The sequence below is a fragment of the Manis javanica genome, chromosome 8 (assembly GCF_040802235.1).
Source record: "Manis javanica isolate MJ-LG chromosome 8, MJ_LKY, whole genome shotgun sequence".
Classification (NCBI taxonomy): Eukaryota; Metazoa; Chordata; class Mammalia; order Pholidota; family Manidae; genus Manis; species Manis javanica.
Window position 1 is genome coordinate 118,979,432 of NC_133163.1, and position 20,038 is coordinate 118,999,469.

The window sequence follows — 20,038 nt, forward strand, 5'->3', positions numbered from 1 at the left end:
GTGCTGACCTCACCAGAACCACACCCACAAGGCTTCTGCACTGGAGACTCATTTTCAAAGTACCCCAACCTCTGAACAGGGTTTAAGTACCCTGCAATGAGAAAACCATGGACTAACAAAAACCAGCTAGAAAAAAAATTATACATTCACTTTTCTGGGTTAGAAAACATGATGTGTCTGTCCTTGTCCCCTTCCCTCTCTCTCTTTAACAATGTCACAACCTGGTAGGAAAAAGTTTAACCTAAAGTCACTGAGATCTTTTTTTTAATTTTCTTTTGTGCATTTGAAGGGGAAAGCTTTATTACAGAGGCAATGTCATACCTTGACACTGTAACAATAAGGTCAATATTAAAAACATAATGTCCCCCAAAATGGAGACAGACAGTTTTTAGACACAAACACACCCACATACCAGTAAGCCAATAATTTTTAGTACAATTAGATTCTCAAGACTACTTCATCCATATGTCCTCTAAAATATTTAAAACCAAGGATATGATAAAATATTGGGTGAATACATACACATACACACACATACACACACACACACACACACACACAGCAAAAAGGCAAAAGGGGATAACATACTTTGACAATGTACAATTCAAGACAAAAGTTAAAATGGGACAATTTAGAAAATTTTATACCACTACAATGGTATAATAATATAAAGACTTTTGTCCTCTACAATGAATATAAAATAGTCAATAACTTTACATTATCAATTATCAAAATTAAGTACATACAACAAAAACTGTTTGAAATATAAGGGAAGGTAACAGAAATGTAACTATAGTGAGACAAACACTACTCTCAAAGCTACAATCAGCCAAGTAGCAAAAATAAAGATGTAAAGCTCTTAAACATCAATGAACAAGGACATCAAATCAAAAATGGTTAAGGAACGTGAACAGGCAATTCCTAATACAAGTGAAGGTGGTAATAAGCATAGGAATATGTTCACACTGCCTAGAAATAAAAAACACAGAATAAAGCAGTAATTCTTTTTCTATCAGATTAAAAAATGTTTTAAATAATAGTATCCATTATTGAAGGATAATGGATATTATATACCCATATAAAGAATGTAACAATTTTATATACTGCTAGAAGGAACACAAATTGGTTTTGAGATTTACCATAAAAAGCCTAACCGTCCCCCTACACAACCCTCTCCCCAGTTTTCCTACTTTATGGCTAAAGGTTCAAATGCCATAGTTTAAAATTCAAAATTTTATCAGTTCACAATGGTTAAGCCCATAGGTTCCAGAGACAGGCAACCTGGACCTCCATTTATTAGCTATGACACCTTGGGCAGGTAAATTATTTAATTTCATTTATGAAACAATGACACTAGTACTCCTTAGATTGCTGTAAGGATTGAGTTAATGTAAAGCACTTAGAACAATGCTCAATAAATGAACAATGTTCAATAATTATTGGCCCCTGGCACTTGGATTTCTTATGACTAATTCCTTTTCAACTAATTCACTAGCATTTACTGAATATTCTTTAATGGGACATTTGTATCTACTCAAATCACTTCGAATTACTTAAAATTTTATGTATGAAGTTTATTAGAACAGCAAAAAATTATACACGTATCATTACTTTGGCATCATGGTAATTAAACACTGACTGAATGACAAAGAGGCAGTGTGGACTCCTTGAAAAGAGCATAACCGGTGACTGATGACATAGTAAATAGCATTGTGGATGACTTGTTTTATTCTTTATCTTCAAATATTTTGCTTTCTACAATGAACATGTCTGACTTTTATGAGGGGAAAATAGATTTTTAAAACAACAGCCACTTATCTTACTAAGTTCAGTCATATACCTACTCCCTCTCAAGTCACTTGCCAAGTATGACTTAATTATGTAATTACAGCTCATCACATCCCATCCTTCGCCAGGGTATACCACTAAAGGGACACTCAAGTGCCTTTAAAGAGTCACTCAACTATGTAAGTTCATCTTTCGCGTATCATGTTGAAGACTATTCCATTTGGAAATAAATTGGTTAATGTCAGTAATAGTCAAGATTTCTGAGGATAGAAGTCCAACAGACAAAACTATTTTTGTGACTATAAACAGGTGAAATTATTCTTCCGTTTTTGTGTTATATTATTAAACCAAAAAGAAAAAAGCTATTAAGGCTTTTAATTGTTTTATGATTTAGGAAAATCATCAATATGCATATACTATCCTATCATTCTGTTTATAAATTCAGAAAGTGCATTTCCAACATCCATTTTTAGGCAAATTCCCTACAGAAATCAATTTGACTTCCCTTGCATGAATAAGCTCATGCAAATGGAAACTTTCAACAATTTGTTTTGTCCCTTAAATGTGAGGATGGACAATGTTTGTGTATTCTGTAACAGAATGGTAAACACTTCCATATGATAGAGATAAAGAATACAAAAGTTAAGATGTTTATTATTCTTAGATCTAGATTCCTTCACCATAACTGTAAGTTAAACAGGACTAATAAGAACAAAATTTTGCTGGTTACTAGCTAATTCTAAGGAGAAAGGGAAAAGAAGGATAAACTTGTGAATTCACTAACAGGAAAATTTCTGAAGATGAAGTTTTACCGATTCCAATCAAAGATGTCTCTGAACAGTAATTTAAACCTGTCAAAGAATTCAAATTTTTAAATCAAATTAAAAAACAAAAAAACAAGAAAAGCCTTTCATGGGTAAATGGAAGTTTTCAACCAGAATGGCAAAATTTCCAGAATCTCCTGCCTAGCCTTAGTCCGTTTACAAACCAAGGGATGTGTCAGAGCCTCCTAGTCAATCAGGGCAAGGGGTGGAGAGAAAATGGCCATTCTCTCCTCCCCTCCATTCCTGGTATTTGGTAATTGGTCTGGCATTTGCCAGTCACCAAGGACCTGCTCAGTGAAGTTCCTCCTGGAAGGGGCAGGTGGGGAAGGAGAGCGCACACTGCAGCCAGAGGGGATGGGTGGATGGGAGCCTGCCTCGCAACTATAAGAAATAAAAGCATTTCTCCCAACCTGCCCTTTTCTGTGACTTACTTCAGCTTCACCAGTTCATAGGAAACTCACCTCCGGCTGGGAACATTCCCCCACTACCCGAGCTATATCTGGCATAGAATCAGTAGGATCTGGTAAACTCAAAATCTATCCTCATGTGTGCAGTGTTTGGGCAGGCTGCTCCTATAGATGGTGGGGAAATAACCTTGAACCCCCCTTGGGGTGGTGAAGATTCACCCATGGATGGTGGAGATTCACCTAGAGTTTCCCCAGTGGAAATTTGGTCTGGGGTAAAGTGCCTCCTAAAGGAGTGTGCCCCTCCCCAGAATTGGGGAAGAATGGCGATGCTGAAGGCAGTGGATTTGGCCCTCTGCAAAATCGGGGACTCCTTAGGGGAACTGAGTGGCCATGAGGCAGCAGGAAAAGTGGGTGGTTGTTTCTCGTGGCATTAGAAAGGGTTACTAAGGAGAGAGATGCCCTTTGGTGGCAAGTCTATAGGGACACGAGTTGTGGGTTCTCTGAAAAGGGAACAAAAGCTATTGAAAACTGAGGTCACACTGCTGAGAGACATGCTAGTGGCAGGGAAGGGGGCAGCAGAAAAATGCAAGCTGCTAGAAGCCATGGGGGAGGTGAAGGAAGGGGTAGTGCTTCAGCTCCAGAAATGGTAGTGAGGACGTCAGGGGAGTAGAAGCCAAGGGATGATGAGGGGGTGGGACAGAGGACAGAGCTGTTGCTGAGGCCGCCACCTGAGGCACCAGCCCTTCCCATACTGAGAGCCAGCCCAGCTGTAGTTAAGAAAATAAAGACACAGCAACCACGGGTTCCTCAGGGAGAGGAGCAGCCCCCTCCCACGGTTGTGGAGCACTCCATCCTCGGCCCCTATACCCAGGCCGAGCTAGTGGATTTGAACACCCAGGTTCGGCAGAAGCCCTTGGGGCCTCTGCCCATGTGGCTTTTGTGTTTTGGGGACTTAGGAGTAGAGGGCATTGTTCTGTCTGGGTCAGAAATGGGTAAACTGGCATCCCGGATGACTCACCCCTCTCTAGCAGAATTTACAAAATGGCCATCAGAACCCAGGGAATCACGTGCTTTTGGATTGACTGACAGCAGCCCTCAAGGCAGTTTGGCCTAATCAGAGTGATTAACCATACTTCCCCACTAGCTGTCAAATGAATGCAGAACTCCAGCAGGTTTTACAGGAGTTGGGCATGAAAAATATCACGTGTAATATGGACGCTCAGGGCTCTGATGAGTTGTTCACCAAGAGGATGAGAAATCTGGTGCTCTGTATGGCTCCCGCATCCCTCTTTGGGTCCCTAGTGACTATTCTTGCCCCCCCCCCATGTAGGGTAACCCAATAGTGAGGTGTAGATCGGGGTGGGGCAGGGGGATAAAACAATAGGAGCACAGAAGATATGATCTGTTCCTGAGAGGAGAGGTTCAAAGGGCCCCGTGAAGATCTTGGTTTCTTCACGAGATGTGGGTTTATTTGATGAAGGCGAGGGCAGTGAAAGAAAAACTTAATGGACAGCCCAATAGAATCTTGCTACAGTTGTGCTATCAATTAAAGCCAGAGAAGAAGTTCCAGCCACTGAGGTCCAAGACACAGAAGTCAGAGGCAAAGCCCCATGTCTGGCCCATGTGCCTACAAGACTTGCTGGGGAGGAGTACCCACACCCCACCTAAGCCCTCACCCCCACAGGAGGATGACTGGGCATCATGGTTTGACTGAGGGGGAAGTCAAGGTTCCCACCTTGGGGAACACAGAGGGGACCAGAGGCCACATGTAGAATTAGCAGTTAATCAGTCCCCTAATGTACAATGTGTCCTGGCACTAGTGGACACAGAAGCTGAATGTTCTCTAATTTATGGCAACCATGAACACTTTCCTGGGACCCCCGCACTGTGATAGATGGTTATGAGGGTAAGGCAATTACAGTCAAGAAAGCCCAAATCCCATGGGGGATAGGGCATTTAACCCTAAAGGAGTATACTGGGTGTATTTCTCCCATCCCTGAATGCATTTTGGGGGTGGACATCCTGCAGGGCCTGTGGTTACAAACCACTGCAGAGAAGTTCAGACTGAGAGTACATGTGGTAAAGGCAGCTCTGAGGGGACATGCTAAGCACCCGCCTATAGTTCTGCCTGTTACCTCAGCAGGTGACAAATACTAAGCAATATAAATTGCGTGGGGGGACACAAAGAAATTGGAGAACTCTACAGGAGCTGGAGAAGGTGGGCATCATAAGGCCCACTCATAGTCCTTTTAATTCCCCGGTGTGGCCAGTGAAAAACCTGGATGTTTCCTGGCATATGATCATGGATTACAGAGAACTGAATAAAGTCACACCCCCTCTACATGCTGCTGTCCTTTCTATTACAGCCCTTACAGACACCCTCAGTCATGAACGAGGGACATATCATTATGTTGTGGACCTTGCTAATGCTTTCTTCTCTATTGATATAGCACAGGAAACTCAGGAACAGTTTGCCTTCGTGTGGGAAGGCCAGCAGTAGACGTTCACTGTACTTCCACAGGGATACCTCCGCAGTCCCACCATCCGTCATGGACTTGTAGCCCAGGACTGGCAGCATGGGATAAACTGCCAATGGTCAGCTGTATCACTATTGATGACATTATGCTCGTGTCTGATTGTCTTCCAGATCTAGAAGGTGCAGCACCTAGACTGCTGCAACATCTACAGGAAAAAGGATGGGCTGTGAACAGCACCAAGGTTCAGGAACCTGGTTTGTCAGTCAAATTCCTGGGCATCATCTGGTTGGGTAAAACCAAAGTCATCCCAGAAGCAGTCACAGGTAAAGTCCAGGCTTTCCCTATCCCTACAACCATTGCAGTACTACAAGAGCTTTGGGGTCTTCTGGGCTACTGGAGAGTGTTTATCCTACACTTGGCACAATTCTGAGGCTCTTATTTTGGTTGGTGTGAAAGGGCATCAGGTGTGACTGGGAGGAAACATGTGCATCTGCCTATACCACTAACTGAGCAGTCAAGGCCATGCAGGCCTTGAGTGTAATGGAGCCATCAAGGCCCTGTGAGACAGATGTTCATGGAACTGAAGATGGTTATGGATGGGGCCTCTGGCAGCAGCTTGAAAAGACTCAGAAACCTACTGGATTCTGGTCACAATTCTGGAAAGGACCAGAGGTCCAGTACACCTTGACAGAGAAGCAATTGGCTGCTGTGTACCATGCCTTCCTGGCTACAGAGCCCATCGCCAGAATATCTCTATCCAAGGTAATAACCACCTATTCCATCATAGGGTGGGTGTGAGACTAGACCCAAAGACCACAGAGTGGCGTGATACAGATACCTACACTGGCAAAATGGGGTGCATAATTACAGCAGCATAGCACCCTCTCCACTAGGCCCTTATGTGGAGAACTCCAACTCTTACTGAGGCTAGTGACATACACCAGTGGGAAGCAGGAAGAACTTGCTTTGGAGCCAAACAAACAGTCCTTATCAGGAAGGAAGAGCCCCTATCCCAAAGGATGTTTGGTACACAGCTGGCTCCAGACGGGGCAGCCCCCGAAGTGGAAGGCTGTGGCTTTCCATCCTAAGATTGAGACAATATGGAGGATGTGGAAGGGAAGAGCAGTCAATGAGCAGAGTTGTGGGCAGTATGGCTCATGATCACCAGGAGCCATCCCCAGTAATTGTCTGCATGGACAGCTGGGGCATCTATCAGGGCTTGACCCTGTGGCTACCAATATGGTACCATGCCAACTGGTTGGGTAGTCACCAGCCCCTTTGGGGTCAAAAGTTGTGGTAAGACCTATGGGCCTCTGATCAGACTAAAACAGTTAGCATATACCATGTGACCAGCCATTTGCCTTTGGCATCCTCAGGGAATGATGAAGCAGACACATTGGCCCAGGTGCATTCGCTACAAGAAAAGCCTGCCTCTGATGTGGCCCAATGGTTACATCAGCGTTTGTTGCACACAGGGCAAAAGACAATGTGGGCTGTAGCCCATTGGTGGGGCTTGCCTTTGACCTTTGAAGAAGTCAGCAGAGCCCAACGGGAGTGCCTTGTGTGCTCTAAGAGGGACTTACACCAAGTCCCACAGCAACATGGGAAAATAGTAAAGGGGCCAATACCCCTTGTCAGGTGGCAGATAGATTATGTTGGGCCTCTGCCCATACCAGGAGGGTATCAGTATGCCATGACTTGTGTGGACACAGCTACTGAACCATTGGTTGTTTTTCGGGCACATCGTGCAGATCAGCAAATGACCAAAAGGGGCCCAGAGCATCTCTCTGCAGCCTATGGCTGACCACAGGTGACTGACAGCAATCAAGGCACACACTTTACTAGATGAATGGGTGCAAAAGTTTGGGATAATGTGGAAGTTTCATGTACCATATAAATCTACGAGAGCAGGCATGACAGAGAGGTACAATGGTTTGTTAAAATCTGGCCTTAAGTCAGACACCAACAGTCTACAAGGCTGGTCAGTCCACTTGTGGACAGTGCTATGGCATTTGAATGAGAAGCCCCATAAGGGGGCGTTGAGCCCTGTGGACATGCTAACACACATTGCTGCCTCTCCTATAAAACTGCACGTGCAAAACAAGAAGGAATTACTGAAGTGGGATCTGGCCAACAGAACATCCTGCTGCCAGCACCAACCACACTCAACCCCAGGGACTCTGCTGAATGGACATGGCCCTGGACATTTCAGCACATAGACCAGTGATCGCTGGCCCTTCTGGAGCCTTGAGGACAAGGTCTGGAAACTGGCCTCCTGTGTGTTCCTGGAGTAACAGCAGAGTGGCCCACAAAGATCACATAGCATAACCAAAATGACCAGAAGGTAAGAACATCTTACGGGGGAGTTGTTTGGTTGTTATGGCCAATGCATGTGCCTCCCATAGCCTAACATATTGACTCATCCATAACCCCCACAGGGAGAGGGGTGAAGGCTGGTATGCTAGACCAGGATGGGACCCCATTCCTGCCACTGTCCTATCACAGAAATACTCTCTTGCATGCATCCTATCCTGATGGACCAGATCTGCCTATGTTGATGACATTAAGGTTATTTTCTTGAACAGTCTTTGTAGATTGGGCATGCCCCCTAGCCATAGCTGCTGCTTCCTGAGTATGCCCAGAGCCCCCTGCTGGTTCAGCTGCTGGCCTCCTGTGGAATGGGCGAGCTATGGGCTTAATCTAAGAAGGACCTTGAACCCAGATGGATCACATTATCAATGGATGTTTCAGAGCCTTCCAGTCAAGCCAGGGCAAGAGGTGGAGAGAAAATGGGCCATTCTCTCCTCTCCTCCATTCATGGTACACAGTTGGCCTGGCACTTGCCAGTCACCAAGGGCCTGCCCATGAAGCTCCTCCCAGAAAGAGTGGGCAGGGAAAGACAGAAGGCACCACAGCCAGAGGGGATGGACAACTGGGAGCCTAGCCAGCAACTGTAAGAACTAAAAGCCTTTCTCCCAACCTGTCCTTTACCTTGACTTACTTTCATTCAGCAGATTCATAGGGAACTTACCCCAGGCTGGGAATAACCTTCCCCCACCCCCCACCCAGAGCTACACCTTCCTTCGACAATTCCTCCCTAGATGCCATCCTCTAACTCCTTACTCTCACTGAAATACTTGTCTATGCCTTATCTGTGCCATCCCTACCATTAACACCAAAGTTCCTTTCCAAACCTGATGCTCCCTCACTGGATACATGATTTCACAGCTTCACACCATTGCATTTGCTGTTCTTTTGCCTGGAAAGCCCTTCAGTCTGTCTGGTCCAGACTCAAACTTCATCTTTCTATCTCTCCCCTGACCCCATCCTACTCATCTGTGCTCCTATAGCAATTTACACACACCTCTATTCATGGCTCTTAATATACTATATTGTTATCATTTTATGTCTTATCTAACTCTCTTAAAATTCTTGAAGGCTGTACCTAGATATTTACTACAGAAATTTTAAAACATATATACAAAACACAATAGTATCACAAGTAAATACAATAGTATCATGAACCTCCCCGCTATAACAATAAACTCAGACCAATTCTACTTCAACTGTACCCTCTATTCACTTCTCCCACCCACCACCCACCAATTATTTTGAACCAAATCCCAGGCTTCATATCATTTCATCTGTAAATAGTATACCTTTTAAATGTTTCTCTGAAAGATAAGACTCTTTACAAACATAACCATATTACTACCATTGTCATATTTAAATCTTTTAAGTCATAATTCCATATCATGACATATCCATTTCATCAATTGTCTTACAAACTTTAACTTTTCATTATTATTTAATCAAGGTCTAAATGAAGTCTATCATTATGACTGGTTAATACGTCTCCTAAATGTTTTAATCTCTAGATTTCCCCTCCATTTTTTTCCTACAATTTATTTTTTAAGAAACCAGGCCATTTGTCCTAAGAGTTTCGCACCACGAGAATTATGCTCATTGCATACCTTTGTTCCGCTGTCCCTGTATTTTCCATTAAATAGTGGTTAGACCTAAAGGCCTACCATATTCCAGTTTGGTTCTTTTTGGAAAAACTATTAATAGACTATTAATGGATATTTCCATCAGGAGATAAATTATGTCTGGTTGTCTTTCTTTTTGAGACATTAATAGCCCCTGATAATCAGTCTAGACTATAGATCCATTGATTCATTAGAAGCTGCAAAATTGTGATATGCTAATTCTATCACCCCTTCTTCATCTATTAGCTGAGATAAAATACCTTTTATAAAAGAGAAATTTCCACTGATCAAATATTTGGTTACCTTGAGGAAAACATGATGTTTCATTCTTTCTCTTTATTTGTGGTTCTTAAAAGAATATGTCAATTCCCTACCATCCTTCCAAAATAACAGGTTTCTTTTTTTTTTTTTTGTATCATTATTGTGAACTCATGGATTTAAAGATTTTAGTCCATTGCCATATTATCCTTATTGGTAACTGGAATGTCTCATTGGTCAAGGGGGAGCCTCTTGTCTCCCTAGTCCTAATCTTTGATAGCCTTTTTAGTGTGACAAAGAATTCCGGGCTCATCTTGTACATTTTCTGCTTCCAACTTGGAATTAAATTCATGTCTTCAAAGAGGACCTAATTATTAATTATTCTTTAGCCTAACTTACATGTTCTATAAATGTTTTCCAAACTAAATAAGGCAAATTCTGAACAAAGTTCAATTCCTGAACTAATTATTTTAAATTTGAAAAATGTGTATCATACATGACAAATATACACGATCGTTATTCCACTCTTATTAAAAGGAATAATTAAACTCCTTAACTACTCATCATTTAAGTTCTTGAATTCATTATGTACCAAAAGATGTATCAAAGCAACTCAACCATTCTGCTTTGGTATTCTAATAATAAAACTCTGCAATTCAAATCAGCTTGATGACATAGTCAAAACTGCTGCTGGGCTGAATTCCAAAAGCATAAAGACAGGGTGGGCTTCTTTACTGTGATCTTCCTTCACCACAAGAAATACAATTCAGGGATAACTCTAGGAAACTGTCTGAATAAAGCTTTAGTTGAGGTAAGCACTTTTAATTAAAGGTTGACATCTTTAATAAAAATGAGTGAACAGTGCTTGATTAAGTATCATGAATTTAAGTTAAACATTAACAATTTGTGACCTTAACTATTCATACTACCCAAAAGTCACTATTATAATAATAACAACATTGACATCTTTTCAAACAACACCCAAATCCGTGAGTGGAAAACACAAAACCCTCAACCTCAAAAATCACAACTAAAACAAAAATCACATTTAATCCTTTAGGCTTCCTAAGAATTTCCAAATTTCTGTTCTTAGTGGGAACCAAAAGAAGGTTTTCAAAGATATTTTTCAGTTGCTCTATTTGTAACTTTAAATTTTTTAGAAATACCAATACTTACTCAGGGTAATGCAACATAAGCAATCAGCAAGATGCTGTAGAACATATTTGACTGCTGAATTACAAAATTAATTGTTCGTTTGGGGTTTTTTTTTGTTTATTGTACAGTACAAAGGTCAAGATATAATGTAAACCTATCACAAAAGGTTATATAAATTCAGTTGTATAAAAATAACCACTTTCCGCACAGCAAAAGTCACTATAAAGTCATAAGACAAGAAACCAGTTTAAAAAATATATTATTCTTATTAAGAGGCTAATTTCCCTGATATAAAGTAAATTCAAATGAAAAGGAACAAGTCAACAACCCAAAAGAAAAACGGAAAGGATAAACTCTTCACAGAAAAGAACATGCAAAGTGTTCTTAAAAATATGAAAAGATGCTCAACTTCACTCATAAGAAGAAAAATACAAATTTAAACTCCCCTGAGATACCATATTTACTTATCAGGAGAGCAAAGATCAAACTATCTGAACAGACTTTAAATAAAAGCATGGAAAAAATGATTTTTATACATTGGGTACATGATGCATAGATGGAAATTAAACATTCTTCAAAATTAGGAATGCACGTATCTTTTAACCAAGCAATTCCACTTTTAGGAACTGATTCTACAAGTGTGTACACACATACACACACACACACACACACACATTTGAAATATACATATATATGCTTAATCATCACAGCATTGTATATTACAGCAAAGATTGGAATGGGGATGTTCTGAATGGACCTAGATATTTACAGTTGAAGAAAAAGATGTGGAACGTCAAGTACAGTGTGCTACCACTTCTATAAAGAATATTTATATTAATATTTGCTTGTATATGCTAAACTGGAGGAACTAGCAAGCACCGATAACACCAGTGGCCTCTAAGGAGGGTGGGGTAGGGTAGCTGAAGGACACGGGTAGGAGAGGGCCCTTCGCTATAAATATTTTTGTTCCTTTCAAATATTAAGCCATGTGCTATGTTATCTATTCATAAGCAAATAATTAAGTTCTAAATATTTTTAAAGGCAAGAAGAAAAAAAAAAGATAGTCAATCATAATAGTGTGTACACACATGACCAAATCTGACATTAGGGATTATGGTTTATAGGTTGAAAAGCAGAAGGAAGCTGTCTCTCCTGTACATTAATTTTATTCGACCAATGCTTGGTTGGTTTTATTAGTCATGACACTCATTACTTCATTTAAATATTGTACAGAATTCATTCTTATCCTTAACTTAAACTGAGACATGTTCACTTTTCTAAGCCTATTAGGTTCTTTTTTTTTTTAAATACCATGTATTTCTCTTTATTTTTTACTATTATTTTAAGAAAAATAGAATGCTCAGTTTAGTGAGTGCTAAAGGCTTAAGGTCAGAGATGCCCTTCATGTTCCAAATGTGTAAAATGAAAATTGGCATGCTGATAATACCAATAACAATTAAGGACTCCGCATTTCTAAAAAGAGAAAAACAGGATAAAACTAAGGTTATAAACCTCCAAGTGGCATGTGAATCCTTTACACAAGCCAAAGAAAAGGGGAAAATACAGCGAATAAACCTAGAAAAGTATATCCTTTTAAAGCTGAAAACACAACTAGCACTACAAAAAGCTGCATCTTTAATTCAGCTATGACTTCAGATATCACTAAATGATATTTCTGCTGATTATTTTTTAAAGTAATGCAAAATCAAATAACCTGTCCTATGTGCTTATAAAACAACTTCATTCTTACCAAACAACATCAAATCGTCAAATATCACAGCATCTGAAACTATCTTTTTTTTTAAATTGGCAATTAGAGCCTAGTTCCACAATTACCTTTTAAGTCCAACAAAATTATCCTAGAAATAATCAGGTGGAGAGTTCTGAGTGAACTCAAAAGCAAACACAGATGAATGAGTATTGTCATAAAACACATATAATCAATCATTTGGTAAAATTTGTGCAAAATTATAAAGGTCCGTTTTAATTACTCCGAATGGGCAACTGGACAGTTCGAGTATTACATCTAAGTTTGACTCAGGGACTTTTTAAATAACGTTCACTTTGTAATATGGAATTCTGATGATCCTGTCATTCTTCTAACTTGCCAAATTATCTAAATCCCAACATCTGTAGTCAGACCGTTCCTCAAGGTTTCTGTTCTCCTGCCAACGAGACTTAAGCACACACACTGGGAGAGACCAGGCTGCAGAGCAACACCATGCCTGCGCCTCACAGGTGACACTTAGAGACCCACATGACAGCCCCCTTCCCAACTTCACCACCGACTCCAGGGTCACTAGCCATCGGGAGCTTTGTCTACAACTACCCCGGATTTCATCTACCTCCTTGGAAAACTTCCCCAGTGGCACAGCGACGTCCACCAGCCTCCGGGTCCCGGACCCACAGAAGGTCCGGAGTCCAGGCGGGGTGGCGCCGGGTCCACTGCCCCGTCCACCTAGACTGCGGGGCGCGAGTGCCTCGCCCGGCCCGCAGCCCCGGGGGTGCCCCCGGAGCCAGGCCCGACGGTGCCCGCGTGGGGAGCGGGGAGCTAGCCCCGGGAGGGGGGACGGATGGGGGTCTCCGCGGAAGGGCCTGGCGAGGCGGGTAAAACGCAGACACCCCGGACGGAGGAGGCGCCGGGGTTTCTTCCAGGGGTCCGGACACCTGAGGGTGAGGGGCGGAGCAGGGCCCAGTCGAGGCCCGGGAGAGGCGCCGGGGCAGCGGCGGGGAGGGTCCCCAGGGTCTCCGGGCCGGCGCGGAGCCCCGGCCTGAGGCAGGAGAAGTCGCCGGGGTCGGCCGAGGGAAAGCAGAGGGCAGAACTGCACTCCGCGGCTCGCGGGACGCTCCCGGGCCACGGGACTCACCGCGCTGGCGGCAGCCCCGGAGCCGGACGGCGCGGGGCCGGGCGCGTCCTGCCTCCTCAGGCGGGACTTGAGGCTCTTCATGACCACGCTCCGCAGTCCCGCTCCCGCCGGGCGCCGCGCGCCACCCCCGCGCGCGAACCTTAAAGGTGTGCGAGCTGCGGGCGCCAGAGGAGGTGGAGGGGGCGGTGCGAGCTCCGCGGGCCCCACCTGCCACCTGGGGGCTCCGGAGGACCCCGGGCCTGCCGCGGGGCTCTCCTGCCGCGGGGCTCCCCTCCCGCAGCCAATCCGCCGGCGGCCCTGGAGGCGGTGGGGCCGACGCAGGCCAATCGGAATCCGGGAAGGGGGAGGGACTTCCCTTTCAAACTTAATAACACCCTTCCTTTTCCCAGCGCGAGGAAAAACTGGGGCTTCAGCTGGCGCAGCGGCCACGCGGAGCGCAGCGAGAGCCTGGCTTCCCGCACGGGCGCCCGCCTGCCTGAGTGGTGGAGCCTCGGGTCTAGAAAGAGCATGGGAACCAGCATATGCCAGCCCTTGTCTTCCCGGACTCCTCGCCTCTTCCCACCCACGTGCTCTTTCGCCTGCTTCCAGAAAGGACTCCTGGTTACCTGCACGGACGCTGGCTTTTTAGGGCAACTTCTTTCCATCTGTCGATGTTTTCCTACACAAATCCCAGTACCGGGAAACCACTACACGCATCAAAACCGGCAGAAACAAACAACAGCCTCTAAGAAATAACGGTGCTGTTTGTACAGAAGAGAATACCGTGAAGAACAGACTTTGAACAGACAGTAAATCAAAGCACGTGTTACGTGCTCAACTATTACTTGTTGAGTGAAGAACCCACTGCTTTGGAGAGAAAGAGATGGAATGGGGAGAGTAGGGGGTGCCGTCAATAAAAGATAGTGACAAAGATAGTGGTAAAAAAGAAGAGCTACACCCCAAGCCGGCCCTTTGTGCTGTGCCAGAGACAAAAGACGAAATAAGGTCTAATTCTTTCTATATGGTCACATTCTGTTAAACGTTTTTGCTTTTGTACTTGATATGGATGTAGTATTTCAATGTAATTTACTTTATTTATACTCCCGCCCCGCCCCCTCAAAAAAAGAAAGAAAAAGACACCTATTCTTTACCAAAAACGTTTGCTCTTGAGTTGAAATCCAGACTTTCAGTAATACTGTTTCACCTAAAAGTTTTTAAATTAATTTAGGTAGTAATGTATTTCTTGGTTCTCAGCTGTAATTGTCCCCCACACACAAATTGTTTCTTAACTATCATCTGTTAGATGTCTTTAACAGCAGTCATTGTTTACTTATCACAACTCTGAAATAGATAATCCAAGCCATTCATTCATTCATTCATTCAATCTATACATATTTTAAAGCAGTACTAGCCACTGCTAGTTATCAGGAACAATGATAAACACCGTATGTTCCCTTGCTTTCAAGAAGCTTACAATCTAGTGAATGAGATAAACAAGGAAACAGTAATACCACTAGAATACACAGAATTTGCTTCCGTTGCTAGGAGACCACATAGCCAAATACTTCAGTCTGAGGGGTTCCAAGAAGACCTGCTGGGAGGAGCGAAGTCTAATTTGATACTTTTCCTTACCAAAAAAAAAAAAAATGACCCAAATAGCCAAAGTGATATGAGAAGTTGTCAAAGAAAAAATATCACGGCCTTTAAAAAAAAAAATTGTTTCCTTGGAGATACACATTACAGGTGAAAAATATAGGATAAAATTAATTAGTTCATCCTACCCAGAAATCTGGATTAATGACATCACTTAAAGGAAAAATGAAAAAACAGGTAGGTGTGCAACACCCAATAATTTGCTGTTAACATGGTATCTTCAAAAGTCTTCCTCAGAGTCAGTATTTCCCAGCAAAATGTTTATTCTAGCATGCACCCATTTGAAAAGACAAACAGTTCATATTTCTGACTAACAAAAGATTCTTTCTATCTGAAATGTCAGTTGCTTTCTTTGGAGTTCCCTTAGAGTTATTCAGGGTTTTATTCTAATACTGTAAGAAAGTTTCCAGAATTCTCTTGAAAACACAGCATTCAAAGATTATATTAACCCTTAACAAAAAAGTAAATGACAATAAACTACCTGAGAAAATTATTAAATTTTCTCTTGATTAGTTCTGTGGAAGGCAATTTTCTTTGACGACTCCTTCCTCAAGACCCACAGCCATTCGGTTTCTGTTTCCTCTTTATATGAATTGTTAGCTGCCCTCTGTCCGCTCCTGCCCGGGCAGAATCAATATCTCAGACCTTGATATTATAGCTCTCCAACCGGTCACCTGACCTCCAATCTCACCTTCTATCACTAGTAAATTATCAACCATCATCAAAAGTCTTACAAAATATCCTTCCCTTGCTCCAAAACCTTCAGAAGCTAATGAATAAAATTTAATTCCTTTACTTGGTATTTAAGGCTCTCCAACAAGGACCCAACTCTGTTCTCCAGCAGGCACTCCAGGCAAATTACTCTGCAGCCCATTCCTCAAGCATGGGTCACGGCTTCCATTTTCCCTGTCTTCACACATGGTGATTCCCCCCTCCAGTAATTCCTGTCTACATTCATCTGATAAAATCCTAGCACCCCCAAGAATGACTGGAAGAAGGCACAGGGGGCTTGTGGAGTACTGTAGTGTTCTATCTGGCTATATAGCTAGTGTGTTCAGTCCGGGGAATTTCAGTTAGCCCCTAGTCTTTGCGATATGTACACCTTAATGTGTGTTATACTTAAGTAAAAAGTTTCATACATCCATTCCAAGTGCCCTCCTCTCTAACAGAGGCTGCTCTGATCACTCATCTGAAAGTTATCTATCTTTCCATCCTCCAAATTGTTAAATTGTACCTCTCAGGTGATACTAATACATATGTTATGAACAAGCATTGTTGCACTACTACTAGACTTCAAGCTCCTTAAAACCAGGGAGTAACTGATATGTTCGAATTCCCTAGAATGCTTAGCATGTCTTAGGTCCTCAATAAAAATTTTTGAATAGATTGATGCCTTCTTTTTGTTTATTAGAGTGAATTATGATTGTTTGTTCTGTATATATTCATGTAATACAGAATTGGTACTTCCCCTGTTGTGAATACTGGGTGTAACTTTTAGCATTCAAGTTCTCATAGCCCTGGTAACTGGCCTCTATTCATTTGTTACTGGGTAAAGCAAAGGAAACAGACAGAGCCACAAGTACAGCTTGCATCAGTTTCCAAAAATGTTGGGCAAGTTATTTTTATGAGCTGTCTGCATGATGTCCCCATGATGTCTGTGTACAGTGGCCTTTATGGATTTTTCCAGGCTAGAAACTTGATAGCCTATGTCTGCTTATTCCCATTTGAGAGCAGCTAAGTAAACAGCACTGGTTTGGGTATGCACTAAGGCTTTTTTATATTAATCTGGAAGCCCCCAACATGAAGTAAAGTCACTATTATTAGCATTTAGCCAGACAGGTTTTATTTTGTTAAATATTATCACTGTTATTTATTTTTATCTTCCCTTCAGAGCAAAAGGCACTTAACAAACCTATATGGAATTTTATTTGTTACCATACTGAATCTGTATCATTTTGTTTCATTTGTTTTGCTTCTGTTTTATGATATATAATACCAGGAAGGGAAATGTATTAAAAATTATTTGATTAGGCTGTACATGCACAATGTAAAGAAATCTCAAAAAATACAAAATGTAAGTCTCCTTATCACCTCTATCCCTAGGCCCCTGCTGTCAAGGAACTTGTGTTCTGTGCTGGGGAATTAAGATAACATATACAACTGCTTACCAAGCTGTATAGTAGGATCGCAGATTTGGGTGATACTCGGGGAGGGAAAAGATCAGTCAATAAGTGTGCAAAACCAAAGGGTACTGGAGGCTGAGCAGAGCTTCAGTGAGTGCACAAAGGTGAAAAGGAATACCAGGGAGACAGAGGGTACCCCGGGGGCCGCCGGAGCAGGGCAGAGAGCACAGCTGGGAGGTGCTCACTGATAATGGTGGCATGATAACGGCAACAAGATGACAGGGACAATTCCTTAGAGAGAGAAGAATGAATCAACAGACAAAATCAAAACTTTATACATTAAACAATCTCTTTTCAAGAAGGAAGATCTCCTTCCAGGCAAACTTTCATTATGAATTCCAAGTCCAATGACTTCCTTCTTCATTTTCAGAGCTTCCTGAGTAGCCCCAGGGAATCTGGACAACAACGCCAGTCAATAATTCCATGGAGGGGCCCAGAACATCAATCATTCTCTCCCAGCTCAGAGCCCAGAGCCACGTGTGACCACCGCGGTGGCAAGGAAGGGCCCTCAAAGGGCCCTCCCACCTCTCCCACCCCTCCTACCCGCGATTCACACAGCAGCCCCAGGAATGAGAACCCTGGGGCAGTTCTCACACCCTGTTCTCTTGCCACATTCAAAAGTAAAATACATTGCATAGAGAGCTTTTAAAAATAAATGTCATCTTTGGCACTCATTTTGAGACCATCTGCATTTCTAGTAAGCTCTCCATTGATGCCAACCTGGAACACTAGAGTGAGAAGGAGAGAAGTGGGAAGAACAAGGTAGCTTCTGCTCTGTACAACCAGACACTTGTGCAATGTTTCTTAGTTATTCAACACCAAAACTTTTAGGAATGCAAATTCCCTCTTACAGAAACTTCCTTAATCACTGGCACCGAGGGTTGCTTTCACTCTGCTATAGCCGTCTTAAGTCTGTCATTTTCTCCTGAAGGAGGCTTCTTTCCACCTCTCTCTCTGTCCTTGGCATATACAGACTGTCATGCACCTATGACACACCAAGTGTGCGATTAGCTTCGATTCTGAAAAAGGGAGCGAAAGAGCAGGGAGGGGCAGGCTAAGGAGCAAAACTAGATTCCCTGGCACAGCTGAGCTTACACCTAAAAGAAACGGAGATACCCGCAGTGATTTCTTTGAATTCAGACTTAAGGTCAAGAAGACCCAGTTTGTTTCATTTGAAAATTTGCAGATTAGCTTTTGTTATCAAGTCTTGATTATACAAAGCTCCAGAAATACCACTGGCTTCATTTTAATGAGATTAATGGCTCTGAGAGTGCATGGTTCAAAGGTAGAAGCTCTTCATTGCCTTTCAAAACAGGCTACTCATCCTGGAGCCCAGATAAATGCAAGGAATTTGATTCAGGGATCAGTAACCAACTGACACCATAGTAAATTTTCCTGGGCCTTGGAGTTTTCTTCTCTTGGCCAGGAAACCAGAATATGCACAATGATACAAAAGACTTTCAAGACCTCAGCACTGTTGAATAAGTTGAATAGAAAAACGTTTCTTACTTTTGAATTGAAAATATGGCATTTAGGGACTGTAAATTTTACTTTTCCTCCTTATAAATTTTCCCTTCTGGATCTCCTGGGAGCTTTTAGAGTTCTGGGAAGGTATTAGCAAATATTCTTGATTGAATAATTAAATTACTCATAAATTATGTGACTGGTATACCACAAGTTACTTCATGAGTCTTTGTTACTCATCTTAATGAAAGAATATTGCAGACAGAATAAATCAAGGCAAATCTTATTTTCAAATGTATTTGGTAAATGACCCAAACTTTATGATGCATGCTTAACAGTGACCTCACAGCCACTTAAATTAAAATTACAAGTGACTGTAGTGGTTTAAGTTATGCCACATTAAAGAAGAAAAGTCATGGGCCATATACTGGATATAGTAGATGTTTGAATTTTGTTTTTGTAAATATCGTTTATTATGTATTTTATTTTACATTATATAATTTTGTGTTTTATATAATTTTCAACTGTACTATTTGAAATTATTTCATGAAATATCTTTTACAAGTTAATACATCTCTATGTACATCATGATTTTTATATAAAACTTGAGCCCATGTAAGTGTGGGTAAAATGTGTATTGTAAAAAGTGAATCTTAAAAATTAACTCCTTGCCTGATATCATACAGGATTTATGTATGTATGTACGTGTGTATGTTTGGGTTTAATTACTAAAAGACTTTTGCTTCCGGGAAGAGAACAGTTTGTGAAAAAATTTTCCTGCATATCCTTTCTTCAGAAAATTTTTCTTGCACCAATGTTTGCATTATCACTTAAAATTACAATATAATTTTGTATCAAATTGCTAAGTAATACTTAAATACAATAGTTATTTAAGAGAGAATTGTAAACCAAGGTATAATTCTTGGATATAATGGCATCATTTCACTCTGCCTATAAGCCATCAGGCTATTTTAAAAGCATACTTTAACTATTC

The 20,038-nt window shown here is 41.9% G+C and overlaps 1 protein-coding gene across 2 annotated transcripts in view; it reads right to left on the reverse strand.

Moving 5' to 3' along the window:
* Positions 1-14,068, reverse strand: part of UACA (uveal autoantigen with coiled-coil domains and ankyrin repeats) — a 96,745-nt gene extending 82,677 nt beyond the window's left edge. Inside the window, exon 1 of one of the 2 annotated variants that reach the window (XM_073212096.1) lies at positions 13,766-14,068. In XM_073212096.1, the coding sequence (XP_073068197.1) occupies positions 13,766-13,846 (81 nt within the window). In that variant the 5' untranslated portion in view covers positions 13,847-14,068. The remainder of the gene's footprint in view (positions 1-13,765) is intronic. The other variant, XM_073212095.1, reaches the window with a different exon arrangement.
* Positions 14,069-20,038: the final 5,970 nt, after the last annotated feature.